This window comes from Giraffa tippelskirchi, chromosome 13, assembly GCF_054371585.1.
Source record: "Giraffa tippelskirchi isolate mGirTip1 chromosome 13, T2T-mGirTip1v1.2.pri, whole genome shotgun sequence".
NCBI lineage: Eukaryota > Metazoa > Chordata > Mammalia > Artiodactyla > Giraffidae > Giraffa > Giraffa tippelskirchi.
The window spans coordinates 90,958,653-90,971,065 of NC_137287.1; the positions used below are offsets into that span (position 1 = coordinate 90,958,653).

Sequence of the window (12,413 nt, forward strand, 5' to 3'; positions counted from 1 at the left end):
TGTCTCCCACCCTGTCCTTTTTGTTCCTATTTATGCAATTGATAGATGTGAGATACTTCTTTATATTAAATATAATACTTCATATGTTCACATATGGCCTTATTTATTCTGATTCTTTGAACTGAAAAAATGAAATTTTATTCTTTCTTTAAATATTGTGTACTCAGTTCACCCTTTAGTCTCCTTTCAGTGACTTGGCTACACAGGTCTAAAGATGTCTATTCATATAAAAGATAATTCTTTACCCTAAAGTATTAGGGTACAGAATAACCCATAATCATAACACATGATTATGATGTTGTTGGTTTTTTTTTTTGCCATGCCACATGGCATGCAGAATCTTAGTTCCCCAACCAGGGATCGAACCCCTGACGCGGTATCTTAACCACTGAACTGCCAGGGAAGTCCCTATGATGCATTTTAAAGGCTAGTAATGTAAATGCTTTATTAAGTATCCTGTCTCCCTTACACAGACACAATTTCTTTTTTTAAATTTTATTTTATTTATTTTTTTAAATTAGTTTATTTATCTATTTTTTAACTTTACAATATTGTATTTGTTTTGCCATACATTGACATGAATCCACCATGGGTGTACATGATTTCCCCTTCCAGAACCCCCCTCCCACCTCCCTCCCCATCCCATCCCTCTGGGTCATCTCGGTGCACCAGCCCTGAGCACCCTGTATCATGCATTGAACAAGACACAATTTCTAAAGTATTCTTCCCTTTACAGATTCATCAAGAATTTTGATAAATTTATTGTTAGAATAAAGTTTCTTGAGCTGTTCAGTACTCAGTAAAGTAAATTAAGCAGATTGTAAAGTAATCTTCTTTATCACCTGTAAATGTGAGTTAGAATTTATAAATCGTATTCTGTTTTTCAGCTCGCTTTGTCCTGTCATTTTTGGTCATGAAGTAAGTATTTTACTTCATTTTACTCAAAAATACATAAATTTAGCAAAAATAGAATATAAAGATTTTGCAAAAAAATAGTAATTTCTGTTGGCCAGTTATTCATAGTTTCATATGAATCGTTATTCTCTATAAATGAATGATGTGAGAGAGAAACCACAATCCCTTGTAAGATAGAGCTTCCTACCAATTAGCATTAATAGGAATGGACTTCTTTTAAAGTGACTCTGGACACAGTAGATGGTAAAGCAGAAACTAACAAATACTTCTCAGTTTTGTGGAATGGATTCAATGCCTGGCAAGGTAGGTCTTCACTCGGTGACTTTTACGATACCTTATTTTATATGCTTTCTAATCATTTACATTAAAGAAGTGTATTTTTAGACTTTTCTTAGGAAAAGAGAAAAGCAAAATGCAGTCATGTTTTTTTTTTAAAAAAAGTCCCCATACAAATGTTATAGATATAGGAGGAGCACCCCTTTTGCTAGTCATCTTTGTTTTTCTTTCTTGTTTTTTCTCTCTCTTCTTTCACATTTGAGCTTGTTAAAGCAGGTTTGGCATTAGCACTCTTTGGAGGAAGCCAGAAATATGCAGATGACAAAAATAGAATTCCGATTCGAGGAGACCCCCATGTCCTTGTTGTTGGAGACCCAGGCTTGGGAAAAAGTCAGATGCTACAGGTAGGAAATCAGACATTTAGGATTTGACCTTTTGCTTATAAAATGCATGAATAATTCACAAATTAATTTTCCTAAAACATGTGGTATTTGTGTTCCAGAGGATATCATTTGTCAAGTACTGTGAGTGAGTTGGGGTTTGTGTGAGTAACTTGTATCTGACCATCCTTTCAAATTGAGCCACTCTCCTGTCACACAGGCTGTACAAGCATACTGCTCTGTTAAGATGTCAACTATTGTAAAATATTAACCATTTCCCTAATCCCTATTTTTTTTTATTAAAAAAAAATACGATTTCTTTCTTTTCTTTTTTAAAATATTTATTTATTTAATTTATTTGGCTGCACTGGGTCTTAGTTGTGACATTCAGGATCTTCAGTTTTCATTGGGGTATGTGGGATCTTTAGATGCAGCATGCAAACTCTTAGCTGCAGCATCCAGGATCCAGTTCCTTGACCAAGGATTTAACCTGGCCCCCCCCCCGCCCCTGCATTGGGAGGATGAAGTCTTAACCACTGGACCACCAGGGAAGTCCCCCTAACCTTTTTTTGTATCCAGCATTGCTTTACTAGTCTTTATTGTTGTGACCTCACCTATGAATAAAATAGTTCGAGAAAGTAAAGCAGGTTCACCCAATATCTCTTTATACAACTATATAAACACTGAATTAGGCTTTACGAATAGTCTGATAAAGGTCAGTCCTATCCATCTCCACTGCTTCTCTCGGAGTCTAAAACAAGGAAATTCCCATAACCAATTTGTTGTTGGTCCCCAAGATTTTAGCTCTGCCCATCAGAGCCTAGTAGTTCTCCCCGTGCTGCCCTAGAAGGTGCAGCCTTTGGAATGCTTGTGCTTGGAGTGACACCTGCCAAGCCAATGTAAGAATGGTTAGGAACCCTATCACTATCAGCTTTGGAGCTTTTTGAAAATACTGTGGCCTTCCCCAGTATTAAGAATCTCTTGAATAAGGGTCTTAGTATCTACATGTTTATAACCACAGGTGATTCTGAAGTGCAGCCAGAATTGAAAACCCTAGTCTCCTCCTTGTATGAAAACCCTGGTCTCCTCGTTGTACTATAAACCTACTGTCCGTCAGAGTCATTATTCCCTATGGCTGAGTGTTAAATTAGTTATTTTTTTTCTATTCATTTAAAGTTTCATATAAATCACAACTAGTTTACTGTGTTACAAGTTAACTGGGTGGTGCCTGGAAAGGGACTTTGGGAATGCTAGTTATGTTGTTTCTTGATCTGGATGCCAGTTGCATGGAAATTTGTTGAACTGTACAGTTATACTCGATATGCCAGCAAATTTGGAAAACTCAGCAGTGGCCACAGGACTGGAAGAGGTCAGTTTTCGTTCCAATCCCAAAGAAAGGCAATGCCAAAGAATGCTCAAACTACTGCACAATTGCACTCATCTCACATGCTAGTAAAGTAGTGCTCAAAATTCTCCAAGCCAGGCTTCAGCAATACGTGAACCGTGAACTTCCAGATGTTCAAGCTGGTTTTAGAAAAGGCAGAGGAACCAGAGATCAAATTGCCAATATCCGCTGGATCATCGAAAAAGCAAGAGAGTTCCAGAAAAACATCTGTTTCTGTTTTATTGACTATGCCAAAGTCTTTGACTGTGTGGATCACAATAAACTGTGGAAAATTGTGAAAGAGATGGGAATACCAGACCATCTGACCTGTCTCTTGAGAAACCTGTATGCAGGTGAGGAAGCAACAGTTAGAACTGGACATGGAACAACAGACTGGTTCCAAATAGGAAAAGGAGTATGTCAAGGCTGTATATTGTCACCCTGCTTATTTAACTTATATGCAGAGTACATCATGAGAAACGCTGGGCTGGAAGAAACACAAGCTGGAATCAAGATTGCTGGGAAAAATATCAATAACCTCAGATATGCGGATGACACCACCCTTATGGCAGAAAGTGAAGAACTAAAGAGCCTCTTGATGAGGGTGAAAGAGGAGAGTGAAAAAGTTGGCTTAAAGCTCAACGTTCAGAAAACTAAGATCATGGCATCTGGTCCCATCACTTCATGGGAAATAGATGGGGAAACAGTGGAAACAGTGTCAGACTTTATTTTTTTGGGCTCCAAAATCACTGCTGATGATGATTGCAGCCATGAAATTAAAAGACGCTTACTCCTTGGAAGGAAGGTTATGGCCAACCTAGATAGCATATTTAAAAGCAGAGACATTACTTTGCCAACAAAGGTCCGTCTAGTCAAGGCTATGGTTTTTCCAGTGGTCATGTATGGATGTGAGAGTTGGACGGTGAAGAAAGCTGAGTGGAAGAATTGATGCTTTTGAACTGTGGTGTTGGAGAAGACTCTTGAGAGTCCCTTGGACTGCAAGGAGATCCAATCAATCCATCCTAAAAGAGATCAATCCTGGGTGTTCATTGGAAGGTCTGATGTTGAAGCTGAAACTCCAATACTTTGGGCACCTCATGCGAAGGGTTGACTCATTGGAAAAGACCCTGATGCTGGGAAAGATTGAGGGCAGGAGGAGAAGGGGACAACAGAGGGTAAGATGGTTGGATGGCATCACCGACTCAATGGACACAAGTTTGGGTGAACTCCGGGAGTTGGTGATGGACAGGGAGGCCTGGCGTGCTGTGGTTCATGGAGTCGCAAAGAGTTGGACACGACTGAGTGACTGAACTGAACTGAACAGTTATGAGTTGTTTATATTTTTACACTATTTTCCTCTGACCGTTTAGTAAGCCAACATATTCTCAAACTAACAACTAAGGAATTACAAGTAACAAAAATAATGATAGCTACCATTTATTTAGCTAGGCTCCAAAGCTTCACTTAGGTTGTGTGCTACATCAGTCCAGAGCACACTATTGGCATAGCAGGGTAAGCACTGCCTACTAGGGCTGTGAGGTGCACAGAGGTGTACAGTGGCCTTGCACGAGGCACATATTATGTGCCATGTACCAGGTTAAGTGCCTTGCATATATGTTCTCATTTAGTCCTCAAGGCAGTATGTAATCAAACATAAGGAAGCTGAAGTTTCAAGAGCAGCACCACCAGTAGGTACATGATAGAGCCAAGATTTAAACAGGTCTGCCTGACTCCAGAGGTCCATGCTTTTAGCTGTTGCACTACTTAACTTCTTTTCTGTGTGCTGTTACCTTGTTTGAAGGTGAACACTATTAAGACATTTTATTACCTGGTATTTAAAGAAGCACTGGGATTTCTGAAACTGAAATTAATACTTACATATTTGCTATTTTAACTTGAAATGAAGCATAAGTTACAACTGTGTATTCACATGACCACAGACTTTAGAATCAGGCTGCTTGGGTTTGATTTAATCCTAACCTCACACCTTCACAGCTGTGTGAGTTACTCTCTTCAGACTTTAGTTCTACATCAGTAACAGGTGTATAGTACTGTGTATAATACTGTATAATACTCTGTATAATACTCTTACTGTGGTGGTCAAGATTGTACGGGAAAGCTTTTAGAAGAATGACTAGCATACAGCTAATGTTTGTGAGCCACTACTGTATTATTTCCCTTTTACTTTGATTCTTTTAAATTCTCCATTTCATTAGGCAGTATGCAGTGTTGCTCCACGTGGCGTGTATGTTTGTGGTAATACCACAACCACCTCTGGTTTGACTGTAACTCTTTCAAAAGATAGTTCCTCTGGAGATTTTGCTTTGGAAGCTGGTGCTCTAGTACTTGGTGATCAAGGTAAGAAGCCAAAGCAGATAATAATAATAATTCTGGGGCTTTTTTTCTTTTAAGTCTTTTCTTTTTCAATTACTTTCTTTACATTCTGTTCCAAGAGTCATTTGGACAGCACTTTCCCAACCAGTGAGTTGAGAATGAGTGCCAAAAAAACTAGAAATACCCATCTCATTGTTTTGTGTTTGAGGATATGACAACTAGTTTTTATAAGAAATCTAGTTGGAAGGCGCAGCAGGAAGAGATTGACAGTTGGGCTTTGCTGCCTGTTTCTCTTTGTGATGTTTTAACCCTTTTGGGAAAACATATACCTATGTATGTGTCAGGCAGTGTGTACCCAGATTCTAGTCCAGCTGAAATCATTCATTCCTTCCAGTTTGTCACATTTCTAAATCCAGTAACTGTCAGCCGTGTTTAGCACAGCTGATCACTGTGTCAATGGAATACTTTATCTCCTTGGTTTCCAGGACACTGCACTCTTCTGATTTTCTTCTTACTTTATTCACTGTTTAGTCTGTCTTTACTTGTTCTTCATCTCCCCAACCTCTTAACTGGTTGGCTCCTCAGAGTACTTAGTTTTTGTAGTATTTTCTTCTCAGCCTGTATTTACCTGCTTGGTTATTTTATCTAGTTTCATGGCTCTTCACCTACCTATATGCTGAAGTTTTCCAGATTTATGTTTCTTCTCCCTTGAACTCCAGGCACATAATATCCCTTTGCCTATGCAGTGTCTCTGCAACTTTCTAAAACCTAGCATGTCCAAAGCCAAAATCTTGATCTTCCCCTCTCGGTAAATGACAGTTCCATCCTTCTATTTACTCATATCAGGAAACATGAAGACATTCTTGATTTTTTTCTCATCCTCACATCCAGGCTGTCAGCAGACTTTGCCCTACCTTCTGGATACCACTTATCCACTGCTGCTGCACCATCATCTCTCGCATGGATTATTACTGTGATCTCCTAGTTGGCATGCCTGTGATCACCCTTGCTCTTTCTATTGTTGGTAACAAGGCAGAGCAATCCCATTAAAACTTAGATCACATTGTTCTTCTGTTCAAAACCCTCCAGTGCCTTCCCATCTCACTTGGTGAAAGCCAGGTTTGATAGTGACACAGATGCCCTTTAATCACCTCTTTTGCCTCATTATCTACCCGTTTCTTCACTCTTATTTCCTCTTCCCCAGCTACATTGGCCTCCTTGCTATACCTTGAAGTATAGCACCAGCACTCCAGGCATGTCATGTTCCCATATCACAGCCTTTGTACTTTGGAACCTTCTTACTCCAGATAGTCTGCAGGGCTCTTTCAATGTTTTGTTCAAAAGACCCCAGTGTGACCTTCCCTTAACAACACATTTTACACTGTAACCCCCACCCCCACTACCCTGTTCTCCTTATCCTACTCTACCTCTCTTGCCAGAGCACTTTTTACCTGCTCATATACCATATGGTTTACTTTTTTTTTATTGTCTGCCTCCAACACTGAACAGAATGTAACCTTCACAACAAGGACAGAGAATTTTGTCTTTGCAGTGTTATATCCACATGCCTAGAATATAGTGTTGTTGTTCATTCGATAAGTCACGTCCAGTTATTTGCTACCCCATGGACTGCAGCATGCCAGGCTCCTCTGTCTTCCACTGTCTCCAGGAGTTTGCTTAAATTCATGTCCACTGAATTGGTAATGCTATCTAACCACCTTATCCTCTGCTGCCCACTTCTCCTGCCTTCAATCCCAGCATCAGCTCTTCGCATTAGGTGGCCAAAGTATTGGAGCTTCAGCAAGTCCTTCCAATGAATATTCAGGATGGATTTCCTTTAGGATTGGCTGGTTTGGTCTCCTTGCAGTCCAAGGGACTCTCAAGAGTCTTCTCTAGCACCACAGTTTGAAAGTATCAATTCTTTGGCATTCAGCTTTCTTTATGTTCCAGCTCTCTCATCTGTACATGATTACTGGAAAAACAATAGCTTTGACTATACAAACTTTTGTTGCCAAAGTGATGTCTTTGCTTTTTAATACACTGTCTAGGTTTGTCATAGCTTTCCTTCCAAGGAGCAAGCATCTTTTAATTTCATAGCTGCAGTTACAGTCTGCAGTGACTTTGGAGCCCAAGAAAATAAAATCTGTCGCTGTGTGTGTGTGTGTGTGAGTCGCTCAGTTGTGTCTGACTATTTGTGACCCCACGGACTGTAGCCTGCCAGGCTCCTCTGTCCATGGGATTCTCCATGCAAGAGTACTAGAGTGGGTTGCCATTTTCTCCTCCAGGGATCTTCTAGACCCAGGGATTGAACCCATGTCTCTTAGGTCTCCTGCATTGGCAGGCAGGTTCTTTATTATCTGAGCCACCAGGGAAGCCCTAAAATCTGTCACTGCTTGTACTTTTCCTCCTTCTATTTGCCATGAAGTGATGTGACCAGATGCCATGATCTTAGTTTTTTGAATCTTGAGTTTTAAGCTGGCTTTTTCACTCTCCTCTTTCACCCTCATCAGGAGGCTCTTTAGTTCCTTTTCACTTTCTGTCATTGGAGTGGTATCATCCACATATCTTGAAGTTGTTGATATTTCTCCCAGTAATCTTGATTCCAGCTTGTGTATCATCCAGCCTGGCATTTCACATGATGTACTCTGCATATAAGTTAAATAAGCAGGGTGATAGTGTACAGTCTTGTTGTACTCCTTTCCCAATTTTGAACCAGTTCATTGTTCTGTGTTTGGTTCCAACTGTTGCTTCTTGACACGCAAACCAGTTTCTTAGGAGACAGGTAAGGTAGTCTGGTATTCCCATCTCTTTAAGAATTTTCCACATTTTGTTTTGATCCACACAATCAAAGGCTTTAGTTAAGTCAGTGAAGCAGAAATAAATGTTTTTCTGGAACTCTCTTACTTTTTCCATGGTCCTAGAATATTGACAATTTGATCTCTGGTTCCTCTGCCTTTTCTAAATCCAGCTTGTACATCTGAAAGTTCTCAGTTTACGTACTACTGAAGCCTAGCTTGAAGGATTTTGAGCATAACCTTGCTAGCATGTGAAATGAAGGCAATTGTACAATAGTTTGAACATTCTTTGGCATTGCCCTTCTTTGGGGTTGGTATGCAAACTGACCTTTTCCAGTCCTATGGCCACTGCTGAGATTTCCAAATTTGCTGACATACTGAGTGCAGCACTTTAACAGCATCATCTTTTAGGCTTTGAAACAGCTCAGCTGGAATTCCATCAACTCCACTAGCTTTGTTTTTAGTAATTCTTTCTAAGGCCTGCTTGACTTCACACTCCAGGATGTCTGGCTCTAGGTGAGTGATAATACCATCATGGTTATCCAGGTTATTAAGACCTTTTTTATATAATTCTTCTGTGTATTCTTGCCACCTCTTCTTATAAAAAGCATTCAGCAAATATTTGATGAATTCATAAATGCTAAAACATTTCTCTGGTTATTGTATAGGTCATTAGAAGTGACAGTATTTTTACTAAGTGAGCAGGTGAAGAAAATAATAAACAGGAAGAGGTTACTCAGACAGTAAAGAATGTGTCTGCAATGCAGGATACCTAGGTTCGATCCCTGGATCAGGAAGACCTCCTAGAGAAGGAAATAGCAACCCACTCCAGTATTTTTGCCTGGAAATTCCATGGACAGAAGAGCATGGTGGGCTACAGTCCACAGGGTTGCAAAGAGTCAGACACAACTGAGCAACTAACACTTTCACACCTTGTTAAATAAACTGTCAGATCTTCCATTAAATAGAAGTTGAAGGTGATACAGTGTTTAGCTGTGCAGATTGCTAATGGGATTTAAGATGCAGAGTGTTAAAAGTCCATGGCGATCTCTTTCAAATCTATGTAGATAAGCCAAGCATTATGATGGTAAAAATATCACTGTTAACAAATATATATATATTACTGTTAAAATACAAAAGAATATTAGTCAACAGAGGCCAGATTCTAGAAATAAATACAATCCTACCAAATAATAAATAGGATCCTACTAAAATCTTTACTGAATACTTTCAGGGGAAAAAATGAGAAATAGAGCTGTTTTATATTTCCCTTCTTCAATATCTGATGAAATAACCAAAAAATTGTTTGAAAACAAGCAACAAGATATATCAATTGTAGACAAACTAGAAAGAGCTTAAAGTGTTCATAATTTAAACTTTATGCTTTAAAACCAGGGACTGGCAAACTTCAGTCCACAGATCAACCCACTCTTCAGCCTGTTTTAGTGTAGTCCACAAGCTATTTTATTTTTTTTTAATCCTTTTTTACTTTTTTTTTTTTTTGGCTGCATTGGGTCTTCATTGCTTCCTGAGGGCTTTCTCTAGTTGCAGCAAGCAGGGGCTACATTTTAGTTGTGGTGTGAGGGCTTCTCATTACAGTGGCCTCTCTTGTTGCAGAGCACAGGGTATGTGGGTTTCAGTAGTTGTGGCGTGTGGGCACAAGCTATTTTAAAGGACTGTAAAGAACAAACAGAAAACCCAAGAATATGTGACAAGACTATGTGGCCCACAAAACATCAAAATTTCATCTGCCCGTTTATAGGAAAAGTTTGCCAGCTCCTGCTTTAAACTTTGAAAAGTGGCAAAGAGGTAGCTTGACTTTGTTCGTACCCTGTCCCCGCCTCTGAGGAACTATACTAGTAATCTCAAGAATTTTCAATAATACCATCAATCCAAGAGAGATCTGCACTGGTCATAGAGAGGTATACAGAGGTTTAACCATAGCAAAGCCCTTGGGGCATGACCACCAAATTATCATGGTATGAAGAGGAGGAGAGGAAAAATACTACAAGATAATGTTAGAGGGCCTCCAATAACCTGTGGATTAGATATAAAATACATCTGGCACATAAAATGCCTTCACTCAGTGGTGGGTCTTCATATTTAAAGAGTTTGAGTGTACAATTAACTATACGGTTTTATAGTCAACACCTGGTATTGCTGAAACCTGCACTCTAGTCTTCTGACTTTAGAGCCCATGTGTTCCTTCCCAAATCATGCTGCCCACTGTTCCCAAAAGACCCAGCTCATATAGCACCTTTTTCTTGAAACCTTTCCAGATTCTCCTTCCTCTTTTAATCCTACCCTACCCCCAGAAAATTCATATGATGATGCATATCTATTATAGTTTGTATTACACTATCTTGAATGTGTACATACTTACCTCATCTGTTCAGATTTAACTCTTTAAGCTTTTTGAGGGTTACTCTCATATCTTCATTTTTGTAACCCTCACATGTAGTGCTTTGCCTGTGGAAAATGCTAATTAAATAAGACCAATATTTTATTTGCTGTAAATCAAGCACATATTTTGTACTGTATGACACTTCATAATTTTAACTGTTGGAAACTTATGGAAATATGCTTTATTGTGGAATAATTTCTTTCCTTTTAGGTTTGAACTTGACCAAAGGAAAAATTTTTATCTGAATTATTTTACTCTGGTTGCAGGTATCTGTGGAATAGATGAATTTGATAAAATGGGGAATCAACATCAAGCCTTGTTAGAAGCCATGGAACAGCAAAGTATTAGTCTTGCTAAGGCTGGCATGGTTTGTAGCCTCCCTGCAAGAACTTCCATCATTGCTGCTGCAAATCCTGTTGGAGGACACTACAATAAAGCCAAAACAGTTTCTGAGAATTTAAAGTAAGTCTCTTCAAATATTTATACTTTAATATATTGAATCCGTATAGATATGAAAAAGATAAAGATGAGTGTGGACGTATATGGATATTTTACAGAAGTTGCAAGTTTCCAATAAATGTACAAAAACGTGTTATAACACCCCATTAAAGCAATGAAGTGCTATTGACATCTACCAGATTGGCAAACATTTTAAATATTAATCATTTTTGTCAATGGGGTGGGGAAATGGGGTCTCACATACACAGTTGAGATTTTGAAGGACACCTTGGCATGTTTATCACTATTTTAAATGTACTTTCTGTTTGCTCCAGCCATTTTTTTTTAGGAGTTATATTCACAGAAATAGGCACAAAAATACACAAAGATATGTTGACAGGGTGGGTTTTACAGCATTATTTATCACCATCAAAAACTGGAAACAACTTGAAATGCTCATTGATAGGGAAGTAGTTGAACTATATGCTAAGACTATACTGTGGAAAGCAGCAATTAGAAGAGTGAAAGTAGCTTTGCATGTACTCTGATAAGGAACATGCCTGTGCTTTACTGTTAAGGGACAGGAGCACGTTACTTGCTTATTTGTATATGTGATGTGATCCTACTTTTTCCCAAAACCAGTGTTTATATCTTTATGTGAGTATGCTTTCTCTTCTGATTTGTTCTGTACAGGTTGGACAAAATGTTTGGGAAGGGGAAAATAGACTTAAGTGATGTATAAGTGAAAAAAAGACAAAAAGATACCTCAGATGAAAATTTAAAACTTTAAAAATTCTAGTGGGAAACAAAATGCTAATTTCCTAATATTTAATAATAGCTACTTTTTTTCCCTTTTTAAAAAAATCTTTTGGCTACATGTTGGATCTTACTAGGTCCCCGACCAGAGATTGAACCCTAACCCCTGCATTAGCAGGGTGGAGTCTTAACCACTAGACTGCCTGGGAAGTCCCAATAATAAATACTTTTATTGTAGAAATGGTACATAGTAAAATACACAATTTTACTTTGAGATTCTGGGTATTTCTGTACTACCAGCACCAAAAAAGCCATCTTACTAGCATTCCTTAGTAAAATGACAAAGTCCTAGATTGGAAAGATCAGAAAGATCCTATTGAACAAGGATCCAGGAGACTTAGATTCTGGTTTTAGTGGTACCACTAGAATGTTAGTCAGATTCTTTAATCATTCTGGATTTCAGTTTGTTGGTCTCAAATAAAGGAGTTATGTGATTGGTAGATTCAAAAATGAAGTAGAACACAGCACTTTTACTATAATACTAATAGGCATATAGATGTATATTTAAGAAAAAGTGGTATTTTTGCTTCTAAATGGGCATAGATGCTTTGAGAGACTCAGTGTTTTGATGAGACAAAAGATGTAAAAGATTAAGACTTTCTCAACCAGATAATCTTCAATGTATCATGAAGCATTCTAGCTTGTAATTTCAATGATCCTAGATCATCAGA

The 12,413-nt window shown here is 38.5% G+C and overlaps 1 protein-coding gene across 5 annotated transcripts in view; it reads left to right on the forward strand.

Moving 5' to 3' along the window:
* MCM8 (minichromosome maintenance 8 homologous recombination repair factor) overlaps nucleotides 1-12,413 on the forward strand; it is a 49,700-nt gene that overhangs the window by 20,819 nt on the left and 16,468 nt on the right. For 4 of the 5 annotated variants that reach the window (XR_014072989.1, XM_081556426.1, XM_081556424.1 and 1 more), the window contains exons 11-14: nucleotides 888-918; nucleotides 1,455-1,595; nucleotides 5,172-5,313; nucleotides 10,755-10,950. Coding sequence is in view for 4 of the 5 variants with exons in the window: in XM_081556426.1 (XP_081412552.1) it covers nucleotides 888-918; nucleotides 1,455-1,595; nucleotides 5,172-5,313; nucleotides 10,755-10,950 (510 nt within the window). In the remaining variant the exon portion in view is untranslated. The remainder of the gene's footprint in view (nucleotides 1-887; nucleotides 919-1,454; nucleotides 1,596-5,171; nucleotides 5,314-10,754; nucleotides 10,951-12,413) is intronic. The other variant, XM_081556427.1, reaches the window with a different exon arrangement.